The sequence below is a fragment of the Peromyscus maniculatus genome, chromosome 8 (assembly GCF_049852395.1).
Source record: "Peromyscus maniculatus bairdii isolate BWxNUB_F1_BW_parent chromosome 8, HU_Pman_BW_mat_3.1, whole genome shotgun sequence".
Lineage (NCBI taxonomy): Eukaryota > Metazoa > Chordata > Mammalia > Rodentia > Cricetidae > Peromyscus > Peromyscus maniculatus.
This window is the reverse complement of record NC_134859.1, coordinates 58,790,060-58,814,602: the sequence shown is the minus strand read 5'-3', so window position 1 is coordinate 58,814,602 and position 24,543 is coordinate 58,790,060. Positions and strand designations below refer to the sequence as shown.

The 24,543-nt window shown below is 44.5% G+C and overlaps 1 protein-coding gene across 3 annotated transcripts in view; it reads right to left on the bottom strand.

Moving 5' to 3' along the window:
- The window catches only part of Ankfy1 (ankyrin repeat and FYVE domain containing 1), a 68,421-nt gene that overhangs the window by 4,166 nt on the left and 39,712 nt on the right, over window positions 1-24,543 (bottom strand). For all 3 annotated transcript variants that reach the window (XM_076542849.1, XM_076542850.1, XM_076542851.1), the window contains exons 11-24: window positions 19,728-19,825; window positions 14,947-15,175; window positions 14,282-14,380; window positions 13,530-13,683; window positions 12,546-12,714; window positions 11,106-11,224; window positions 10,163-10,319; window positions 8,773-8,973; window positions 7,055-7,231; window positions 5,834-5,981; window positions 4,477-4,567; window positions 4,098-4,222; window positions 2,837-2,983; window positions 62-152 (exon numbers count right to left, since the gene is read on the bottom strand). In XM_076542849.1, coding sequence (XP_076398964.1) covers window positions 62-152; window positions 2,837-2,983; window positions 4,098-4,222; window positions 4,477-4,567; window positions 5,834-5,981; window positions 7,055-7,231; window positions 8,773-8,973; window positions 10,163-10,319; window positions 11,106-11,224; window positions 12,546-12,714; window positions 13,530-13,683; window positions 14,282-14,380; window positions 14,947-15,175; window positions 19,728-19,825 — 2,005 coding nt within the window. The remainder of the gene's footprint in view (window positions 1-61; window positions 153-2,836; window positions 2,984-4,097; window positions 4,223-4,476; window positions 4,568-5,833; window positions 5,982-7,054; window positions 7,232-8,772; window positions 8,974-10,162; window positions 10,320-11,105; window positions 11,225-12,545; window positions 12,715-13,529; window positions 13,684-14,281; window positions 14,381-14,946; window positions 15,176-19,727; window positions 19,826-24,543) is intronic.

Below are 24,543 nucleotides of genomic sequence, written 5' to 3'. Positions count from 1 at the left end.
TCATCGTGGACAAGGACGGAAGTGACGACACAGCTGCAAATGACGGTGGGGCCTTTCTTACCAGTGATGCTTGCGAGTTGTGACTCCAAACTTGGCAGTGCACTCATAGCAGTTGGAGCCGTCACACCACGGAGGCTCCTTGGAGAGCATATCTGTAACACACACAGAAGACTGCTTGTTACCCAGGGATGTGCTGGACAGACTAGGCTGCAGAGGAGGAGCAGGACATTCCAACTGGTCAGGGGAAGCTTCACAGAGGAGCCTGGAGAATCAGCATTTGCTAGGCATGCTGGAACAGAAGGAAAGCCAGCTAGAGGTGTGAATCAGCGGCACGTGTGGGGTAACACACTATGAGAGCAGAGACCACACCACAGAAAAACTGCCAGGGGCTCAAGGGTTGGAAACAGTAGAGAGAACCACGACAAAGGAAACAAGGAAGAGGAATCTGTGAATTTAGGGGGCTGTTTGAACAGACAAGTGGGATGTGTGAACAACAAAGAGACAAAGGGATCTCAGGGTTCTGGATAGCGTGATTCAGTCTGGTGGAACCAACAGAGAGATGGCCTGAAGAACAAACTAATGCAGAAAAGTTGCAGTTGCACTTTGTAAATTGGCAAAGTATCCTGGGCAGGGTGCTGCTGCTCTGTACAGAGAGGGGCAGCAAATGGGTTGAACACATGGAGCTAGAATTGCCGCAGGCACCTACTGGGTGCTGAAAAGGCTGACCAAGCGCATACCATAGGGACAACTAAGACTATATACAACAACACAAAGCTTTCTTTAAAAAATAAATATGTAAGTAAGTATTAGTAGGGTTGGAGAGAGAGCTCAATGGTTAAGGACTCCAATACCAGGGGGTGTGACACCCTCTGGTCTCTGAGGGCACCTACATGAAAGAGGTACATATGAACTCACACAGCTATACATACATTCACAGAAATTTAAAAATCCTTTAAAAACAAATGCATTTTTCTTAAAAACAACAAACAACTTTTCATCTTATTTTTTCCATGTGTGGGCATTCTGTCTGCACATACGTCTTTGCCATATGCATACATAGAGGGTGGCAGAAGATGCATGTCAGATCCTTGGAACTGAAGTTACAAATGGTTGTGCTCTACCACATAGATGCTGGGAACTGAACCTGGTTCTTCAAAGAGCAGCCAGCACTAAGGCATCTCTCCAGCCCCATTAAAAAGGAAAAGAAAAGAAAATCTTTAAAAATAAAGTGTATGTGTGGGTGCATGTGTGGGTGTGACAGCCAGAGGACAACTCTGTGGTGCCATTTCTCTCCTACCTTTATGTGGGTTTCAGGAATAGAACCCAGGTCATCAGGCTTGTGCAGCACACACTTTACCTGCTGAGACATCTTGCTGACCCTCTGAAAAGTTTTGACACTTGATAAATTTAATTTCTGAGATATGGTATGAAGATCTGATGTGTACCAATATGTGATGATCAAATCAAGACAATTAGCCTTCCCCTTTCCTTTAAGCTTTATCATTCTTTGTGCTGGAAACACATGGATTCCTTTTTCTAGTTCTTGATAAACTATGGAATTGTTAGCATAGCAGCACTAATGTGCTGGAGAACACTGACCTTAGCTCTACTAACTGCAGCTGGTGATGCACCAGCATCCTTCTGTCCCCTCTCCTTCCTTTCTTGGTGCTGTTTTCATTCTCTGTCATTACATGTCACCCACTGACTTGCTCTGTAGCTCAGATTGGCCGTGAAAGATTTCAAAGTTGTTTATTAGTGGAGCTGTGGGGTACGACACAAGTACAGCTTGCTTGTGGAGGTCAAGAGCCAACTGTGTAGGATCAGTCCCTCCTTCACCTTTACATGGATTCTGGGGGCTAAACTCAGCACCTTTACCCACACGGCCATTTGATGGCCCTTGGCTTTCAAATTTTTTTTAATTGAAATTAAATTTAATTTTATCCATATGGGTATTTCACCTACATGTATGTATGTACACCATGTGTGCAGTGCCCCTCGAGGCCAGAAGAGAGCACTGGATTCCCATGTGGGAACAGAACCCAGGTCTCTCCATCCCCTGGCTTTTATCTCTTGAACTTCTTGCTGGGATAATACATGTTTGCCATCACCACACCCAGCTTAGGATATTCTAATTCTTGCTACTATCTCAAAAGAAAGGCATAAAAACACACAAGTAAGAAAAAAGAGTTGAGGGCTGGAGAAACGGCTCGATAGTTAAGAGCATTTGTTTTTCTTGCAAATGATCCAGATTTGGGTCCTGGTACCACATTGGGGCTCACAACCACCCCTAACTCCAGTTCCAGGGACCTGATGCCTTCTTCTGATCTCCACAGGCACCAAGCATGCATATGGTACACATACATATATTCAAGCAGAACACTCATACAAAAAAAATAAGTCTTAAAAAAAATATTAACTAAAACCAGCTAAAAAGCATAGTCCGTATGACCAGCTGAGAGCTTGTGGACTTCAAAAAAGTTTAGGGGAAATGGGAAAATAATAGGGCAGTCACAGCAAGCACTCGGAAAAGAGGCCCTTCCCCCTTCATAGAAAGAGCCTTACATGGTGCCTGGAAGCAGCAGGTTCAGATCTCAAAGAAAATTACGAGATTTAGAGTTGGGTGGTGGTAGAGCATGCCTTTATTCCCAGCACTAGGGCAGCAGAGGCAGGCAGATCTCTGAGTTTGAGGCTAACAAATTGAGTTCAGGGACAGTCAGAACTATTACAAAGAGAAACCTTGTCTCAAAAACCACCCCATCCCCCAAAAGACAGAGATTTAAAGATCTACACATCAACATTATAACTTGTAGAGGAGTGTAGAAAGTATGCTGCTTACCTAGTAATCTAAACAGAAGCTGCTTAGTGGCAACCTGGTAATTGAAAATGTTGATTCCTTGGTTATTATTCACCCCAAGGCGAGCCCCAGACCGAACGATGGCACGGCACAAGTTGGCATTCCCTTTCACGTATGCTAAGAGCAGCACTGGAAAACAAAACCACAGGTAAGGCTGTTGCCCACCAGTCCAGCTGGCCAGTGCCGAAGGGCAGGCAGAGCAGAGCACTGACAGGACACTGTTAGGAGTCTGCAGACATGGAAGAGTTTGAAGTGCTAGTGAGAACTCCATGCAGAATCTGGTATGTCTTCCAAAAAAGGGTTCAGCCAGAAACCAGGTGATACTAGAGTTGAGGTCTGTAATAAAAAACTAATGTAGAGATCCAACACAGGGAAAAAAAAAAAAAAAAAAAGTTTTCTCAGTTGGCTTCCCCAGTCAAAAATCACTGCTTTTACCACTAAAGACAAAGTATTTGCCATGTAACTAAATATAAAGACTTGTGATTTCGGTACATACAGAGAAGTAAAATTAGTATAGGAACATGTTCTAGAATGTTCTTCCATCCAAAGGAGCCTCTCTTTGTGAAATGCTGCCCCAGCAGGAAGCTAAGCTCTGATCTAACTATTCTGTTCTTCTCTACAGTGACAACTAGCAGCAGCTCCCTTGGCTTCCCTTAAGCTGACACTTGATTAAATTTTTAACTCAAAATGATGCAGTACCATGAGGGCTCTTAATCCTAGCATCAAATGAGGACATGGGTACAAGGCTAAGAATTTACTCAATCACCTTACTAAAATATAACACAAAGAGACACTTGAAACTAAGTCTCCATGAATCAGAACCCTGGACATAAAGTCTCTTCCTACATGCCTCTTAAGCTACAACCTGGGCAAGTAGCTTAAGTAGACTGATTGCAAAAGCATATCAAAAACACATAAAAGTAAGACACTAAAGAGGCCTGCTTATTATCCTTGTCAAGAAAGCTCCCAGGTAGAACTTGCCACTTATTCAAAGCATGTCACAGGTACTGAGGCATATTTCCTGGAGCCCCTGAGTCTTGGTTATATCTTATTTCTGCTCAAACAAGCATGGAAGGTCCTGGTTAGCTGAATAAAAGGCAGATAAGTATAATACAACTGTAAAGGCCTGCCTGGTCACAGGTATGAGGTTCTGGAGTACCTGAAGCACTTCAGATGTCAGACACCCGATTCCATGGTGGAGACATTCACCAGCTGCTGAGATTCAGACACCTTATTTGCATACCTGTGTTACCTTCTGCATCTGGTTTGTCCAGAGGATATTCAGGCATGCACTCTAAGAAGAGATCAAAGATGGCTGCTGCATTCTCTTTGCCATATTGTCCCAGAATGTGTAGTGGTGACTGGCCTCTGATAAAACAAGTTGCAAAGGTTAGACATGTATCTGTCTTAACTGTCACACCAAAGAAGGAATTTTCTGAACTCTGTGATCTTAACTAAATCTAAATGACATATAACAAACAAAAGTATATTTTAAAAAAGTAGTCATTACAAAATCAAAATTTTCATGGAACCAAAAGCTACTCCAGTGCACCTGGGGCTTGGGGAGGCAATGGGCTAGGTCACCAGGTGCCCTAGTCTATGCCTGGACCAGTCACACTCACCTCAGATTAAAGGCTTCAGCATCCACTGTGCACTCTGTCAGAAGAGCTCGGATGTTGTTGAGTCGACCATGCATGACCGCAAGATGAAGAGCTGGGGAGCAAATCCTCTTACTGTGCGAGTCCAGAAGCACACAGAGAGAGCTCTGTCTCCTCCCGACCCCATCTAAATGCACTCGGCCAAGTACAGAGCCATCCTTTCATATCCTCTCCCTACCCCACCCTAAGTCATCAGTGCAATGTCTTAAGCTCTGCTTCCTATAATGGTGGTTTCAACAATGAGATTTAATGGCTTCACAGAAAGCTACTTCTGTCTCTGTGTTTGCTTTCCATCTCTCACTGTTTGAATGAGAATGGCCCCATAGGATCATATATTTGATGATTCTCTATTTGGTATATTTGGTGCAGCTGTTTGGGAAGGATTAGGAGGTATGGTCTTTTTGGAGGAGGTGTGTCACGGAGGGTGGGATTTGAGGTTTCAAAAGCCCACGCCGCCGGGCGTTGGTGGCGCACGCCTTTAATCCCAGCACTCGGGAGGCAGAGCCAGGCGGATCTCTGTGAGTTCGAGGCCAGCCTGGGCTACCAAGTGAGCTCCAGGAAAGGCGCAAAGCTACACAGAGAAACCCTGTCTCGAAAAACCAAAAAAAAAAAAAAAAAAAAAAAGCCCACGCCATTCTCAGTTAGCGCTCTCTCTGCCTCATGATTGGGGCTGAGATGTGAGCTCTCAGCTAATGCTGCAGCACCATGCTTGCCTACCTGCCGCCATGCTCCCTACCATGATAGTCACAGTGCATTGTCAGAACAGTAGAAAAGTAACTCAGACAGACCAACCGAACTCTGGGTACTTGCCAACAAGCCTGAACACCTAAATTTAATCTCCAGGATCCACATGTATGACAGAACTGACTCCTGTAAATTGTCCTCTAGAAACGTACATAAAAAAACAAAATAAAGTCACTGAGCTGTAGAGATGGTTCAGAGCATGCACTGCTCTTGCAGAGGACCTTAGTTCAATTCCTAGCACCCAAGCCAGGCAGCTCACGATAGTTTATAACTCCAGTTCCTAAGGATCCAACACCTCTGGCCTCTGAAGACACTGGCACTCATGTGTACATTCTGCTACACAGACCTACTTTTAAATGATTTTTAAAAACGCAACTGAAAAACTAAATAGTTTAGACTACCAGGGTTACGATCAAATTGGGAAAGCTGTTTGGTGGCAGGACCTGTCCAGAGCTCTGTTCCTGTATAAGTGAACCTTCCTGAGGGGGAGCAGACCCAAGGGTGCACTGCAACTCCACTGTAGAGCAGGACTGCCCAAGCACACAGCACTGCACATAATGTGATGCCTAGCAATTACCATTATTTCCATTCTCATCCACAGCAGCAAAGTCCACTCCATTCTCTAGAAGGACTGAGCAGATGGTGGGCAGGTCCTGCTGGGCAGCAAGATGGAGGGCGGTCTGACGATGCTTGGTTAATTCATTCACTTTGGCTCCTGCAAGAAGCTGTTAAAGTTGATTACTCAATCAGCCTCTCCCATAGTTCAAGGTCCCAATAGTAGGGCCAAGTCTATAGGTCTTCTCTTATCTATAGAAACTGACAATCTACCCTCCTGGCAGAGCTTGAATGCAAGAGGATCTTGCAGAAATTCCTACTGAGGCAAACACAGGAAAACCAGCGGCAAAGGCAAATAATCCACCAGTGTGTTCAATGGCTGTTCCTTAGGACACAGTAATTCTAAGACTTTAGTACACTAAAACTGCAAATTATACTCTCCGTATTATACAAGAATGTCCATACTACTTACAATTCTCAAAATTCAAACAAATTCCTCCATATAAAATATCCACATACATTCTGTCTAACCACCATACACTTTCTTTTTCAGGCCTGTTCCCTGTCTGACATTATGTTGTGCTGGAAAGTCAGGCTTTTGAGTTAAGTGCAAGTCTAGTTACATGAATTACTATATAAGAGCCTGGGGGGATTCTTTTTAACCTACTCTCTTTATTGTACATGTATAAAGTTTTCCTTCTGGAGTTTTGAGAATTAAGAAACAGCTCATTCAAAAGTCTCAGCTAATCTGGGAATGGTGGAACTTGGGAGGCATGCAGAGACAGAGGCAGGTGGATCTCTGTTAGTTTGAGGTCAGATTGATCTGCATAGAGAGTTCCAGGTCATCTGGGTTAGCAGGGTAGGGGAAAAAAAGGACAAACACAGGGAGGGAGGGAGGGAGGGAGGGAGGGAGGGAGGGAGGGAGGGAGGGAGGGAGGGAGGGAGGGAGGGAGGGAGGGAGGAAGCCTTAGCTGAGAGCCTGATAGTAGGCAGACAACATTGCTGACCTCCAGTCTTTTTCTGTTGTCTGTCAAATCCTCCTTGGCCCTCAAAGCCTGAGTGCAGCATTTCTAGGTCTACTTCTAGCATGTGTACTAGGGCACTTGGGACCTGCAACCTCTTGACACATCTGTCTTCCTGTTTAGTTGCCCAGATTTATACCTTTCATTTACAACAACTTCAAGGACAACTTCTGCACATATCCTGAAGCATGCTTGGCTTCACATGTTGCTCTGTTGCTTACCAGATTTCGGACAATGATCTCTGAGCCTGCTTGAACAGCAAGGTGCAGTGGGGTCAACTTGGAAGCATCCTGGACTCTGGAGTTCACATTGGCCTGGACACTGATCAGGAACAAGACACTTTCGATGTCAGAGTTCTGAACTGCCACGTGAAGAAAATTCCGACCTTTATTATCTACCTATAACAACAAGTAAGAACCACACTATTAGCCAGCTCCCCTTAAAGAGTGGGATCCTCTTGCATGCCCACAAGCTGAGTGGGTCACTGGGGAGGTCATGAAACATCCTTCCTCAGTTCCAGAGCTCCAACAGAAAATGCCACCCCACCCCCAACACAACCATGTACACACATGCATGTGGTCAAGAGAAGGGAGCCACTGCCCTGGCACCCTTACAGTAGGAGCTGGACAAACTGAAAGACAGGCACTTGAGGAGCTAATGATTAGCTGCAAGGCTTCTGCTTTGACCAAACCAGATACCCATCTCACTCCCTGAGTAGCCAAACAGGCATCAGAAATTGTCTTAAGCTTTAGAGTAACACACAATGGGAGGCAGATCCCAGACAAGCTGATATGATGTAGCCAGAACACCTTCCTCAAATCAAACCCTACCATGTACTGTAGTTAGAGAAAATCATCAATACATTAGTATAAGTGTTCAAGGGAGGACAACACACTCCACACTCTGCATTACCCCACCCCCACCTTCACACATGTCGACTGTGTGTGCTGGGGTAAATAAAATCTGCAAAGGACTCAGATCAATAGTACCAGTTTCATCCTAGATGGAGAACCCCATTCATGACTATCTTACACTCAGTCTGAGCATGGGAAAAGTTAAAAGCTATACATCCAGTCACACATAGGAAAATAATAAAGGCAAGGTATCAAAGCTTGTGCTAAGAAAGCAGTCATCTTCATGCCAGGACTTCATTTCATTCAGGCCTCATGTCTCTGTTCATTATCATAAATGGCTACTTCTTTTTTGTTGTTTTTTTGTTTTGTTTTGTTTTTGTTTTTTTGAGACAGGGTTTCTCTGTGTAGTTTTGGTGCCTGTCCTGGATCTCGTTCTGTAGACCAGGCTGGCCTCGAACTACAGAGATCCACCTGGCTCTGCCTCCTGAGTGCTGGGATTAAAGGCGTGCGCCACCACCGCCTGGCCATAAATGGCTACTTCTAAGTCTTGGCAAAATTCTACAAGCTGGCTGGAATCAGGTTTCTGTGGGACTGACCTGACAAACGTATTCCAGCTTTCACTACACATCAAATCATATCATTTCCCACCCACTGTTGTAGATAAACAAGTTGTAACCAGGATTTAGGAAATAATAAAGAAATGGCAAAGAACAAGGGAAATGCATATGCTCAGTAACAATGCCTCTAAAATACTCAGAAAGTTGACCAACAACACAAGTACCTCAAATTCAGTGTTAGTATTTAGCGGCATTCATTATTAGAGCATCCAGCCAATGCAGAGAGTGAGCTCAGCTGCATACCCATAAGGCCCTCAAGTAAGCTCCCTTCCCCAGCCTTATCCATATCACCAGGTCAGCCCTCAGCCACCAGACACAGGACACTGGAACAGCTACATTTTCAGAAAGGGGGAACTGAATTTTAAAACAAGTGTCTTTGTGTAGAAGGGACCTACTTAGTTAGTGGCTTCTGGCTAGTCTCCATAGGAGAAGTTCTGCTGTGGCGAATGGTGGTGGCTAGTCACTGACCTGCTCAGCAGCCCCAGACTCTCGCTTTAGAATGGCCTCAGCTGCCTTATTGTTCTTGTAAGTCATGGCGCAGGCGAACGGGGTCAGCCCTTGTCTGTCTCGTACACTCAACTCAATGTTAGGGTGAGAAATCAACAGCTGAATGATGACACTATGCTGGTTGCTGATGGCCACATGGATAGGTGTTCTTCCTTCTGCATCCTACAGAGATAAGATACAAATTCTCATGGCTAATGGAAAGATAAAATTCAGGAACAATATGAAGGGAGGCAACTTTTAAAATAAATTTCAGTTATGAGACCCTGTGTTTGAAATCAGTTTTTAAAGAGTTAAACCATAAAGATGGCTGGCAGCTTCGCTCCACCACACTTCTCACAGTCCAGTGACCACACTGCCCCAGTGGTAGCAAGAGCCCAGCACAAACACATTGTTTCGTCCTCAGCTCTCATTTCCACAACTCTCTGCTGATGAAGCATCGGCTGTAAATCTACAGTGTTCTGGAGCTGAGGAGCCAGCTCAGGCAGTAAAGGATTTGCTTCACAAACATGACAACTGGGGCTTGATCCTCAGACCCATGTACAGAGCATGGGCTTGTAATTCCAGTGTTGGGGAGGGTAAGACAGGTCGATTCTGCGGCTTACTGGCCAGCCAGCCTAGCTGTCCAGTCTTAGACCAACTGGAGACCCTGTCTTAAAATAAGGTGAATGCTAGGGCTGGGGAGATGGCTCAGCATTTAAGAACACTGGCTGCTCCTGCTCTTTCAGAGGACCCCAGCTTCCAGTACCTATATGAAGGCTTACAACTGCCTGTAACTCCAGTTTCAGGGGGCGTAGTGCCCTTTTCTGGTCTCTTCTGGCACCAGGCACACACATAGTACACTTTTACATACATGCAGGCAAAACACTCATACACATAAAAGTAAATAATCTTAAAAAAAATCTATTAGTTGGACAGTGCGTGAATAAAAACACCCAAGGTTGTTCTCTTGTCTTGACAGACAGACAGACAGACAGACAGAAGCTCACAAAGATACTCCCTCCACAGGTCTGAACGATGAAGAGCATCAGTGAGCTAATTAATGGGACACAGTCCTAAATACAGTCCTTAGTCCTCAGTGTGAGACTAACCCGATTTTGTGTGGAAATCTCTAAGGGAAGTAAGAAGAAGGTACAACAGATCAAACAACCTTCTTTATGCTGAAAAGCAAGGCACAGAGAATTAACCTGAAACCAATTCAATTACCAGACAGCCTACATGACTCAAGGTCACTATCTGTCATAATAAAGCCCAATTGGTAAACAGAAGTCTAGAATTGGAGAATGTACAAGGTCCCTTGTCACAAGAGAAGATTCCTTTAAGTTTACCTCCCCAGAAAAGAAAAACTATATACCTGTGCATTGACATTGGCACCGAATTCCAAAAGACACTGAACTGTCTCTTCCAGCCCCCATGAGGCTGCCAAATGCAGGGGGGTCTGCCCATCTCTTGCCTCCTCTTCTCCTTCTCCATCAGTACCTGGTTGTCTGGGACTATTCACATCACAGCCACTAAAATAGGGAAACAGAAAGTCACCATCCACTTTGCCTAGCAGCATGTGCTAGAGAGCAGCAGCTTTACCCGCTCTAACAACAAAGCCATCGCTGCCACATTCCGCTAGCTCTGGTCCTTAGCATCAAGTTCGAGAGCCTGGGTGCCACTGCCATAGCCTCTCTTGCAACTGGTCTTAGGGGCAACCTGGGAATCAGAACTGTTGCAGACTTCCTAAGGATATGCACTTATTTAAATGCTGAGGAACACTATTTGCAAAGTTTCCCAAATTAACCTTGCCTTTTTGTTTGTTTGTTTGTTTGTTTTGTTTTTTTGAGACAGGGTTTCTTCATGTAGTTTTGGTGCCTGCCCTGGATCTCACTTTGTAGACCAGGCTGGCCTCGAACTCACAGAGATCCACCTGCCTCTGCCTCCTGAGTGCTGGGATTAAAGGCATGTGCCACTGCTGCCCAGCGGGCTACAAGCTTTTATGGTTCATGTGTTGTGGTGGGGCCCAGATGAGCCCATATGGTCTCCTCCAAGCTGGCCTCCTGACTTCACAGTAGGAACTGGTCTGAAGCTAAAAGGGGTCAATGCAATCAACAAAGCAGAAGATGGTTTTGGTTCAGGCATGTGAGCCCCTCCCTCCTCCGCAGCTAGCTTGATTCTTAGCTGACTTGACAGAACAGTTGCCCCTTGATAATCTTAATTATGAAAGTTAGGGCCAACTACATGCACATGACTTAAAATGAGGAAGAGGCGGTTGGCAGTAAGCAGAGTAAGGGAGATACTTTGGCTTCTCAGACCTTCGAATAAGAAAGCAGGCAGTGGACTCATTGTTTTCATCAATGGCTCTGTGCAGAAGTGTCTGAAGACACCCACTGGGTCCTGGGCCCCAGCATGTGGCATCACAACCATGTCTGACCTGCAGAGAAACACAGTTTTCTCACACTGTCGAGCAAAAGTAAAAACATTAATTTCAACTCTGAGCAATATGCATATTACTTTTCAGATAAGACATAGTCAACAAGTAACTGATGATTTTATCAATCATAACCATTCATTAGTCTTATAAACACCAAAATCTGCTCCTTGGGAGCTGGCTCACTGGTTAGGAGCACTTGGATGCTCTTCTAGAGGATACAGGTTTGATTTCCAATCTCCACACAGTGGCTTACAACCATCTGTAATTCCAGTTCCAGGGATCTGATACCCTTTTCTGGCCTCCATGAGCACCAGGCATGCACACGGTGCACAGACATATAGGCAGGCAAAACATCATACACATTAAAAAATTAAAATAAATATAAGCTGCTCTGTGCAAAATCTTAAACTGCATCCTAGGAGCATTTTTTCAGAAGTACACATTAGTACTCTACAGCTGTGTTCTATTAAGGACAGTGTCTGTTTGTGTACTCCAAAGTCCCCTAGCAACACACACCTGTAATTAATAGGTAATCCCTCAAAAACAGTTGATAAAATCCTCAAGTACAACATACCTCCATGTCATTATGCAGGCCCTCAGACTCCAGGCTTACCTCACTTCTTAGATCTGTCTTGTCAACATACAGACAAACCTGAGATGTGGGGATTTAGTAATATGCTGATGGTCACAGCATTAAATCAGCCCCCACCAGGAGATGCCCGAGGCAATCCTTCCACTCTAGCTCTCCTTTGTGGTTGTCTCTTAAGACAGCCCAGAGAGAAGTACTGGCCAGCACCAAGTACTACCCTCCTTCCCACTCCAGACAGGTCTCACTGCATAGTCTGGAACTTGCTTTGTAGCCTAGGCTGACCTTGTACTCTCAGACATGCCACAGCCTTACCTACCCAGTGCTGAGAAAGTGAACACAACCATGCCCGGCTGAGCCTCAGACCTCGTTAGACTTGTTTTATTTTTATGCATATGAGTGGTTTTTTTCCTCACATGTATGATTGTGTACCACATGCATGCCTGGTGCCTGCTGATGTCAGAAGAGGGCATCATATTCCCTGAATTGGAGTTACAATTGTGAACTATCATATGGGTGCTGGAAGTCAAATCTGGATCCTCTGTGAGAACAAATACTCTTAAATCATCTCTCCAGACCTATAATCTTGGACTTGTTCATGTGATTTTCCACTGTTTGTCCTTGACCTGCTTGTTACTTGGCTGACCTCTTGCTCCTATGACGGCAGGCATCAAATCCAGCTTCGACACAACATACTCTCATCTGTGAGCACAGGCTCTGTTATGCATGACTCACCAGAGTGGAAGCGATGTCTTCCAGATTACTTGCCAAGGCAAGCCACAGTGGTGGGTTCCCTTTTTCATCTGGCACAGACATGTCAGCTCCTCGAGTACATATGGCATCAACTACTAGTGGAAGCTGATTTTTGATAGCCAGCTGAAGGGCAGTCTCCCCATCCTGAGTCCTAGCAAGACATAACCATCACAATCAAAACCAATGCTTGTAAAAGCAGCCAAGAAAACAGCACCATCCAGGTTTTCCAAAGCCTAGATGCCACTGGACCTCTTACATTCACTCTAAAATAGCTGTATCTGTCTTTCCCACCTTTAAAAAAAATCCAGCTGCTTCTCGCTATTGTAGTCAAAAAGCAAACAAATAGGGCTGGAGATAGAGCTTGGCTTTAGGAATGTTTGTCCAGCATTCATGAAGCCCTGGCCTTGGTTCCCAGCACACAGGCCTGCAATCCTGGCACTTGGGAGAGGTGGGAGGAGGATCAGAAATTGAAGGTCATCCTCAGCTACAGAGAGCTGGAGGCCTAGGATACACAGGCTGTTTGGAGATCCTGGATAGAGTCAAGTACATTAGGCGAGCTCCCTACCGGAGCGCTGCACTCTACTCCTTTATGTTTTGTTTTAGGGGCAGGGTCTCACTGTGGAGACCAGGCTAGCCCTGAAGTCACGAAGATCTGCCTGCTTTGTACTCTCCAGTTCTGGGATTAAAGGTGTGCGCCACATGCTTACTTCCTAGCCCTTCTTAAATTTTTCATTTTGAGACAGTCTTTCTAACTTGCTCAAGTAGGCCTTAAACTAGCCTCTTGCCTTGTCTCCTAAGCAGTTGGAATTATAGGTATGCACCACCCAGGCCTAACTCCATTTACACATTCTGAGAGCCACAAGGAATTAAAAAAAAAAAAAATTCAATCTAAAAGCCAGGCTCTGATTTTGAAGCATCTCAATTACAAATGACCTGGAGTTAAGAGAGCATGCTACTTCCTCCCACCTGACGTTTATATCGGCTTGGTGCTCCAGGAGGAAGAGTGCACTCTTACTGTCCTGCCTCCGTATGGCCATGTGCAGCAAAGTCTGCCCATCTGACATGGTGTCATTGATAGATGCTCCAGAGCCCAGAAGCTGGGCAGCGATTGTGTGCATGCCTGGGAAATAAACATGCCCAAGTCACTCACACGTGGCTTTTCCCACGGCCCTGATAACAGACAGACAAGTTTCTCAAAGGCAGCAAGTTTTCAGTGAACATAACAGGCAAAAAGTTATTTTACAACAAAATCATTAGTCCTGCCACTTCCTCCTGCCCCCTCTAGTCTACCCGCCACTTCCTCCTGCCCCCTCTAGTCTACCCGCCACTTCCTCCTGCCCCCTCCAGTCTACACACCATTTCCTCCTGCCCCCTCCAGTCTACCCGCCACTTCCTCCTGCCCCCTCTAGTCTACCCACCATTTCCTCCTACCTTCCTCCAGTCTACCCGCCACTTCCTCCTGCCCTCCTCTAGTCTACCCACCACTTCCTCCTGCCCTCCTCTAGTCTACCCACCACTTCCTCCTGCCCTCCTCTAGTCTACCCGCCACTTCCTCCTGCCCCCTCTAGTCTACCCACCATTTCCTCCTACCTTCCTCCAGTCTACCCGCCACTTCCTCCTGCCCCCTCCAGTCTACCCGCCACTTCCTCCTGCCTTCCTCTAGTCTACCCACCTACTCATCTCCTATCTGAGAATTAACAGCCTTTGACAAAACTTACCAGTCCATAACGCTAGGCCTAGCACAGTTTGGTCTCTGGAATCCTTGAGGCTGAAGTCCGGAATAATTTGTAAGTTGTTGGTGGCATGAAGAGCATTGGCTAAATATTTTTAAAAGGAAAAGAAACTTGACTTGACTTCACCATCCTGTGGATAACAGAATCACTTTCTCACTTTCTCTCTCTCTCTCTCTCTCTCTCTCTCTCTCTCTCTCTCTCTCTCTCTCTCTCTCTCTTTCTCTTTCTTTTTGATCAAGGTAGAGGTGAGGAGGAAAACAGGGTCTCACTGGTAGCCCTGATTGGCCTCAAATTTCTGTCGATCTTCCTGTCTGATTCCTGACTGCTGGGATTATAAACATGAGCCACCACACCTGGCTCCTCAGATTACATTTAAGACATTCAAGAGGATAAGACTCAGTTATAAACTAATTGGCTGGCCAGAATTAATTGCTTTTCAAAGGGAGCAAAATTTTAAAGGTAAATTAATTTTCTTAAAACTTCCACATTCCCCAGACAATGAAAACAGACTCCACTGCAGAGACTGCATTGTGAGAACTACAGAAACAGCTGTATAAGACTCATGAAGGGAAACAGCAGCCTTTGAAATCAGCTGCCCGAACCACTACTTTCCACAGCTCACAACAATGGGCATCTGCTCAACCACCTACCTTTTTGCTCCAGAATGACAGATACCACATCTGGATGGTTATAGGCAATTGCCATGTGCAACGGTGTCTGCAGGTAGATGCCATCTGCAGAACCCATTAGGACCGGAGTCTCTTTAGGCACAGGCAGAGCCTCCTCAGTCTGCAGGTTTGGATTGGCACCTTGCTGCAGGAGCTCTGCTGTGAGGTTGGCCAGCCCATGCCGACAAGCTGTATGCAAAGGAGTTTCTCCCTGAATAAAACAAAAACCCAAATCACCATGAAAGGGAGTTGGAAGTTCCTGTCACAAAGGGATACGGAAAGTGCAAGTACCAAAACTCAGGCCACACTGCCAGCCCCAGCCCTGGGTTTCTCCTGTCACCAGATGACCTCATGAGGCTGACTCCACTCCCTCAGCACCATCAACTTTCAGTTTGTTTAGTGTCTTCCCAAGCATCTTTCTGTCTTTTTTCTCCCAGGACCACCTTAGTTATCCTTTTACTTTGTTCTCACAGTTTTTCCTAATTATGCAAAGAATCTGTTTCTCTATAAAACAACAATAGCCGACAACTACCAGGTATCACCAAATTCAACAGTAGAAAACAACGGCCCCATGGCCAGAGGGAAGCAGGGCCAGCTCCTTGACTAGCACTTGTTGCTTTAATTTACTCACATCAACCTCATTTTGAACTCTGATCAAGACTTCCTTCCCTAACTTTAGAAACTAAAGGCATTTTCTTTAGAACCAACATGGTTCAAGAAGGAACAGGTGAGAGAGAACTCCTGAGAGTGGGCGGGCTCCAAGGGAGGACCACCACTACAGACATTTAATGGTGTTACAGATACCAGACTTGGTACTCAAAAGATACGAGAACACTTTAGGTCTTGCCTCCCTCCTGACCTCTAGCACACAATTCTCTTCCTCTAAAGGAGCTAATATGAATTTCATGTTTTCCTTCTGTGACTGAACATTACAAGAAAACACACACGTACCTATTCATTTCTGTGTATGTGTATATTTAGGATATATGTAAACACATGACTGAATGTGTTTTACCCAAAGAAGTGGAACCATCGAAAGGATGGACCGGGTGCTTTTACTGCCTACCCTCCTGCCCAGCCCCTCTCCCTACACATGCTCATCAGTGGCCTTGTCTATTCCTAGGTTTTTCTTTTCTTTTTTTTTGTTTGTTTTTGAGACATGGTGTTGTGCATCCCAGACTGACTTCAAATTCATTATGTAGCAGAGGAAGACTCTGAAATCCTGATCCTCCTGTCTTCAACTTCTGAGTGCTAATATTTCAGGTATGCACAACCACATATGGTGTATGAAGTGCTGAGAATCAAACCTAAGGATTCATGTATACTAGGCAAGCACTCTATCAACTAAACCACATCCCTCTACTCCCGCGACTTTCTCCAGGGCCTACAACCAGGTCTTCAGCCTATCTCTTCACCTCCAAGGCTGTAAAGATTATGGCTGCAATGGAATTTATTCCCCCATACCAGTTGTTCCTCTTGGTCAGCTCCCTTTTATTCATGGGTCTATCAAAAACACTTTAAAATTCTCTTGCCTTCTTCCTGAGAGTCCTAAGAAGGTATAAACCTGTTGGTATTACTCCTTTGAAACCTGTCGACTTGCATGTGCGAGGTCAGGACGGGTCACTGATTATCCAGGCCACTCCAGCCTGGCTCCAGCCTCGACTCACTGGAATACTCACTATGCTAGCCAACCCAGGTAGCTCTTCGGAGTCTTTAATGATCGCACCACTCTTCCACCCCAAACCTTTCCTTCTACGGATCAGCCTTGGACGAGATAAAGGCCAAACTCCTAAGTGGGCGCCCAGGCCTGTCAATGTTGCTTTCACTTGCTCTCGTGTCAGGTTCACTGTGCCTTTCCGTCTTAGGCTTCCTAAGGCTTTGCCATGAGCTGCATTCAAGAGCTGCCATATACTGTGGGCTCCTGGGAGGACTGTTGAAAGTTAGGAGATGGAGTGCCTGTCTTACTAGTAATGCAGGGCTGGAAAGAAGGCTTAGTGGTTTAGAGCATGGATAGCTCTTCCAAAGAACCAGAGTTTAATCCTGGCATACGTCAGGCAACTTACAACTTCTTGTAATTCTAGATCCAGGGGAACCAACACTGCTAACTTCCTTGGGCATCTATACACATATGCATATACCCACGCAAGATACAAAACATACACATGATTAAAAATCATTTTAAAAAATCTTTGGCCACATGTGCATATACATGGGTAGATTTCATGGGCAGAAAGATGGCATTGCCCTCACCCCTAGACTCCCATATATTCTGGTATATCTCTGGTGCACAGAGCTCAGAGAGACCAGAACAGGGTATCGGGTCCCCTGGGAATGGAGTTCTGAGCTGCCATATGGGTGCTGGGAATTGAACCTGGGTCCTCTGGAAGAGCAGCCAGTGCTCTTAACCACTGAGCCATCCCATCCCAAGATCCTTTACTTTGTTTTTTGGTTTTCAAGACAGGGTTTCTCTGTGTAGCTTTGGAGCCTGTCCTAGAGCTCTGTAGACCAGGCTGGCCTCGACTCACAGAGATGCACCTGCCTCTGCCTCCAAAGTGCTGGGATTAAAAATGTGCTCCATCAATCCTAAAATACAAGCTGTTTCTAAGTCCACTATAAGAACCACAGGGATGATATTCTTAAAGCTCCAAGCACAAGTAATAAAAGTGACCTTAAAGATAAGCACACCCAATGGGCGGTGGTGGTGGTGCATGCCTTTAATCCCCCCACAGTCAGATGAATCTCTGAGTTGAGGCCAGCCTGGTCTACAAAGCCAGTTCCAAGACAGCCAGGCTAAACAGAGAAACCCAGTCTTAAACAAACAAACAAACAAACAAACAGAGGAACTTGTCTCAACAAACAAAAAAGATAAGCACACCCTCTCTTTCTGAAAATAGGAACGCCAAAGGCAAAAAGCACCTTCCTGGGAGAAGAACTTCATAAAAAACTAGCATTTAGTTCCAGATAGTATGTTAATACACATCTAAATACCTCATTCCTTTTTTTTTTCTTCCCCGAGACAGGGTATCGCTGTGCACTTTTGGTGCCTGTCCTGGCTCTCGCTCTGTAGCCCAGGCTGGCCTCAAACTCACAGAGATCTACCTGGCTCTGCCTCTCAAGTGCTGGAATTAAAGGCTTGTGCTATCGCTGCCTGGCATTCCCTTTTTTTTTTTTTTTTTGGTTTTTCGAGACAGGGTTTCTCTGTGTAGCTCTGCACCTTTCCTGGATCTTGCTCTGTAGACCAAGCTGGCCTCGAACTCACAGAGATCCGCCTGGCTCTGCCTCCCGAGTGCTGGGATTAAAGGCATGCGCCACCACCGCCCGGCCCAGCATTCCTTTTTTAAATAGATTTTATATTTAATTGTGCACACTTGTGTGTGGGTGTATGCAATTGAGTGCAGGTGTCTGCAGAGGCCAGGTGTTAGATGCCCCTAGAGTTGGAGTCACAGGTAGTTGTGAGCCTGGCCAGTGAGTGCTGGAGACCAAGCTCAAGTCCTCCGGAAGAGCAGGCGGCACTATTAATCAGAGTTGTTGTCTCTCCAGTCCCTCCCTATTTCTTTTCATCTTACACATTCCCTATGACATCAAGATGAACTCCATTTTATAGCTGTTGATGCTGAGGCTCAGAAAGTCAAGGACATTGTCTAAGACTAAGGCGGGAGGTGAGAAAGCTGGTAAACTCAGGACTATCCAACCCCAAAGATCTACTGCTCACCTAACAGTGACTGCCCTGATTACAGGAAAGAGAATCTTTGACACTCCAGAGATGCCTGAAACCATAGGAATACCAAGCCCTATGTCTATTTTTTCCTAATGAAGTACTTATGATAACATTTAGTTTATTATTTAGGCACAGAAAGGGGGTTAGCAACAATAAGATAAAACAATTACAAAAATATACTCTAAATAAAGTCATGTGAATGTGGCCTTTCCAAATGTCTTCTGTTCTATACTCCCCCTTCCTGTGAGGACACGCGGTCTATGATGTGTGAAGGTAATGACAAGATACAGGCACTGTGACAGTGAAGATAAGCACTGGCACTGAGTCAGGCCCTCTTAGGAGAGAACTGCTAAGGACGGGCAGGCAGGAAGCATATGCACCAGGCACACGCTGGACGGAGGGTGAGCCACAAACTAGGACTGGGTAAGATCTCATCATGTTATTCTGGTGGGCAACCTAAGATTATGGGCTATTTCTCAGTTTTCCATTTAATATTGTCAGACCATGACTGACCACAGGTAACTGAAACCTAAAGGTAAAAGTGCAAGTGAGGGAAGACCATGATCTGGTCAGTGTTGTTGCCTAGAGACAGAATGAAGCAGCAGCCACATGGGAGACCCGAAGAATACAGGTCAGCACATGCCTGTGAGCTCAGCACTGGAGAGGCTAAGACGGGACCATAAGATAAGTCCACCCTGGGTCACATCAAACTGTCCCCAAACCAAAATCACATCAAACTGTCCCCAAACCAAAAGACTCAAGACGCTATTACAGCACTTGTTTACATTCCTGTTTGCTAATTTCTACTCCATTACAAAGTCTACAAGATCTAGTTCAGGACATGGCTATACAAGGAAACTCTAGACAATGGTTACTGACCGACAATCTTTGAGATGCACAAGAGTCCCTTTTACACTGGTCATATGAATGTACATTCACAGAAGTGAAGAAGAAGAAGAAAAAGAGATCATTTTGCCTGCATACCCAGCATTGCCACTTCTTACACAGACCACAGCCATTCCCCCAGCTGCCCTTGCCAACTTACCCATTTGTTCCTGTGGTTGGCATGGGCACCGCTGGTAGCCAGGAAAAGAGCTGCAGCCTCATTTCCTGCCCCGGCTGCTCGCTGTAGTAGACAATTTCCTACAAGAAAGAAGCCATATTCTTACTTCCTTTTACATGGACATGAAATTAAGTTCCACCCTGCACAACACCCTGCCCCACCTCACCACCTACTGGCCAGCCCACACCAGACATCACCCTTGCTGGCAGCTCATTGTACTTCCTTGTAGAGCTTGGGTAGGGGCAAAGTTTCTCCCACACAGCAGTGCTGATCACATTTCTTGAGATAATCCTTTTGCCATAGGGCCTGCTCTGTAAGTTGTATAGCATTTGAATATTCCTGGATCCTACCCACCAGATGCCAGGAGCTCTGAACCTATGACAATCAAAAATGTCTAGGGACTAGGGATATTGCTCAGTGGTTAAGAGCACTGGCTGCTTTTCCAGTACTAGATCCTTCAAGAGGCCTCAGGTTCAATTCATAACACCAACACAGCAGCTCACAATTGGCTATAGCCCCAGTTCCAGGGGATCCAATTCTCTTCTGGCCTCCATGGGCACCAGGCATGCACACGGTACACAGACATACATACAGGCAAAACATCCACAACACATCAAATAAACCTTAAGTTTAAAACAAACAAAAAAGCAAAAACAGCCGGCAGTGGCAGCGCACGCCTTTAATCCCAGCACTCAGGAGGCAGAAACAGGCAGATCTCTGTGAGTTCAAGGCCAGCCTGGTCTACATAGTGAGTTCTAGGACAGTTAGGGCTATACAGAGAAACCCTGTCTTGAAAAACCAAAACAAACAAACAAACAAAAAAAGGTCTAGAGATGCTTTCAAATGTTCTGCGGATGATCTGTGCAAGTAGCAATGTCCTGGCCTCATCACTGTGGCTCTACTAGAAAATGCCCATCAAATGCTTCAGTTCTATCCCTAGAGCCTTACAAGCTTGTTGGCTCAGGAATATTTTTTTGCTTAGCACTGTAACTATTTTCTGAATAAAACACTTAGGAAAATAAAATCTTCTCCAAATGGTTTTTGGCTCCAGAACAGTGTTTCCAACTCCATTTCCAAACACAACATAAAGTCTCATGTTCTGGGCACTAGAGAGATGGCTCAGTGGTTAAAAGCATGTATTGCTCTTTCAGAGAACCTGATTTTAGTCTGGTGGCTCACAACTACTGTAACTCCAACTCCACAGGACCTGATGTTTTTCTGGCCTCAGCAGGCACCTGCATACTTTTGCACATAACCATATACAAACAATACAGGATATTCATAATTAAAACTAAAAATAAATCTTTTTTTAAAAGCCTCACATTCTGAAGCTGTGGTGCTTGAAAATCTGAATAAAATGAATATTAAGAGTGAAAAATAAAAATAAGAGAAACAGGACAAAGCAGTGCCATGGAGAAGGCTCAGTCTCAAAATGCTTGCTACACTGCCTGACAACATACACTCCATTTCCAGAGCTGTGTTTCGTTTTTTCTAGTTTTCTAAGATGGGGCCTTACTATTGTAGTCCTGGATGACTCAGAACTTGCTACAGACCAGAATGACATGAACTCACAGAGATCCGATGGCCTTTGCCTCCTGAGTACTGGGATTAAGAACAATGTAAATAGTAGTCGGATGCATCTGTAATGCCAGCATTTCTACAGTGAGATGGCAGGAGAAGCTAGGAATGGAAACCCTAGGGCTCGCTAGTCTGGAATACACAGAAAGAGACTCTGCCTTGAGAACCACATACCAAAAGTTGTCACTTGACTTCCACATGCTCAGTTTTATACACAACACACACGCACACACATACACCAACGAACATTCACCCTCAATTAAAAAGAAAGAAAAGAGCCGGGCGGTGGTGGCACACGCCTTTAATCCCAGCACTCGGGAGGCAGAGCCAGGCGGATCGCTGTGAGTTCAAGGCCAGCCTGGGCTACCAAGTGAGCTCCAGGAAAGGCGCAAAGCTACACAGAGAAACCCTGTCTCGAAAAAACCAAAAAAAAAAAAAAAAAAGAAAAAGAAAGAAAAGGAAATGGACAAAACACTACTTGGTCTTTATATCATTTTTTTTCTTTCCCTTCACAGAAAGTGACTTCATCTATAGTTATAGTCATTCTGATCTCAACTTCTGTTGGGTATAATACATGCCCAGAATCTCTGCTTGGAGATTGGAAGGTAAAATAAAGAGGGAGCTGGAGAGATGGCTTAGCAGTTCAGAGCACTGAATACACTTGAAGAGGACCTAGGTTTGGTTCCTATAGCTCTGTGAGGTGGCTCTGTCAGCTGGTACAACATAGCAAGAAAAGAAATCCTCATAGTAGGTAACAAAAGCTAAAGGCAGTAAGTTCTACTCAGAGAGCTGAGACTAAACAAAATAAATAAATCTAAAAATGAGGGAAAGATTTAGGAGTTCGAGGTCATCTTCACCTACACATCAAATCTGAGAGCAGTTTGGGCTAAATTAGAACCTGCCTCAAAACCAAAAAATCTAGGCTAAAACTCAAAGTTTATAGTATAAAATACTGTCTCAACAGTAAGAAAAATTTGAGACTAATCAATGGTGGGGGAGGGGCACGGGGTATAGCTCACTGGCAGCATACTTATTAGTTGCATAAGGCCCTGGGTTTGATTCCTATCATTAATGGAAGGAGGGAGGATGGGAAAGAGGTTCAAGGAGATGAAAGACAGAGCAATCCAAAGCTGATTAGAGTACATGAAGATTTGAACAGTGTTAATGGACAACTTTGAGTTAATAACAAAGAAAATGCTGCATTCCCATGAATAAATGCTTGTTATTTTAAACAATATATCACATTTTAAAAAGAACATGTTCTAATGCTGAAAATGCAGCTCAGTAATACTTTTGCCAGCTTATGCAAGTTCCTGGGTGCAAGCTCAATGATATGGAGGTAGCAGGTGGGAAATTTCAGAGAAAATGATAATACAACAAAATTCAAGTCCTAAATACCAAAGAACCAGTCTTTTTCATGCCACACTCTTATATAATGTAATTAAAGTCAGAAATCAACAAAAATTAAAGTAAATAACCAATACAATTTATAGATTATTATGTAGTTACGATGGCATTTCCAGGTGTTTAGTCTAAAACAGTGCAGTAAAACTTAGCTTTTGTTAACTACTGTGGAATTTCTTTTTCTTCTGTTTTTTTTTTTTTCTTGTTATGTCCTAGCTGACTGGGAGTCACTGTGTAAATCAGGCTGGCCTTGAACTTGCAGTGATCCTAGCCTGTGCTTGGATTACAAACATGGACAACCATCCAGAGCTAGAGTGGTGATTTTTTTCTGACCCTTCTTTCTTTCTTTCTTTTTAGTATCATGGGTTACAACTAAATTCAAGGTCACAGGCATGTGGTTCTGAGCTATACCCCCAGCCCTTTTACCTTTATTAAAAGTTATTATCACTTTAACAAAAGTATTGCTTACTATTCATCTTTTTTAAAGGAGCTAGGAATCAACTGTCTTTGTTAATGGCTTCTACCCATGCTTGACATCCATTTATTCTATGTGTGTGTGTGTGTTAAGGGTCAATAAGACAATGCATTAAACAGGTCTGGAGGTCAGAGGACAAGTGGGGGACTGTTCTCTCCTACCCTGTGGGCTCTGGGGATCAAACCCAGATCATCAGGCTTGATGGCAAGCACCTTTACCCACTAACCCATCTCAGAAGCCCCCAACTCATGCTTTCTGTGAGTACTCGATACTTATATATGGAATCCTTGTCCTTAAAATATTCCCATGCTGATCTGGGAATGGTAGCACATGCTAGCCAGGGCTAAGAGACCCTGTCTTAACAACAACAACAAAAAGCAAAACATACAAAGAATACAAACAAAACACTACCATTTTTTCTTTAGCCAGTTCAGTGAAATATATGAAAACAGGGACATCCCAAGTGTGGCCTATGGATTCCTGTAGGTTTCTGGAGTCTTGCAGGGCATCAACAGGTCAGAACCATTTTTACAGAATCTTTACTTTTCCCTACACTGTGCTGATGTTGCCAAATCAGTGTCAGGGGGATTCAAATGCCTAACAGATCCCAGCAGTGCCAAGGTGCTGGATCACTCCTGTGGAGTGCACTTTGTGCCCTCATTTTCACAGTCAACAAACCTATACTTTTGGTACAAAAAACAAAACAAAACAAAACTCCTAGCTGGGCAGTGATGGACGCCTTTAATCCCAGCACTTGGGAGGCAGAGGCAGGCAGATCTCTGTGAGTTCGAGGCCAGCCTGGGCTACAGAGAGAGATCCAGGACAGGCACCAAAACTACACAGAGAAACCCTGTCTCAAAAAACCAAAAAAACTAAACCAAACAAAACAACACCAAAAATAAATAAATGAATAAATAAATAAATAAATGAATAAATAAATAAATAAATAAATAAAACCCCACCTAATTTTACTAACTCTCAACACTGAGCGTGTTGTGCTCATGAGCCTACAAGGGCCTGTGTGCTACATGAGAAGAAGTAAGGCAAAGCTGCTACTCCACGGCAAAGCATGCTGTCTGGAGAAAGCACACGTGCATTAAGGTGCATGCTGAACAATTTCAGCACAGGGTCATGGGCCAGGGTTTTTACTCAGAATGATTCCCATTACACAACTGTTATCCAAACTTGAAAACTTAGTAGACATTCTCTTGAAAATGAGCCTGTCTCTTCAAGAAAAACAATTTTAAAAAAAATTGATATTTTTAACCTAATGATAAAAAATAAACTTTAATATGAAAATTTGAATTTTGGAAAACTTTGCAACCCCAAGTTTGATATTTC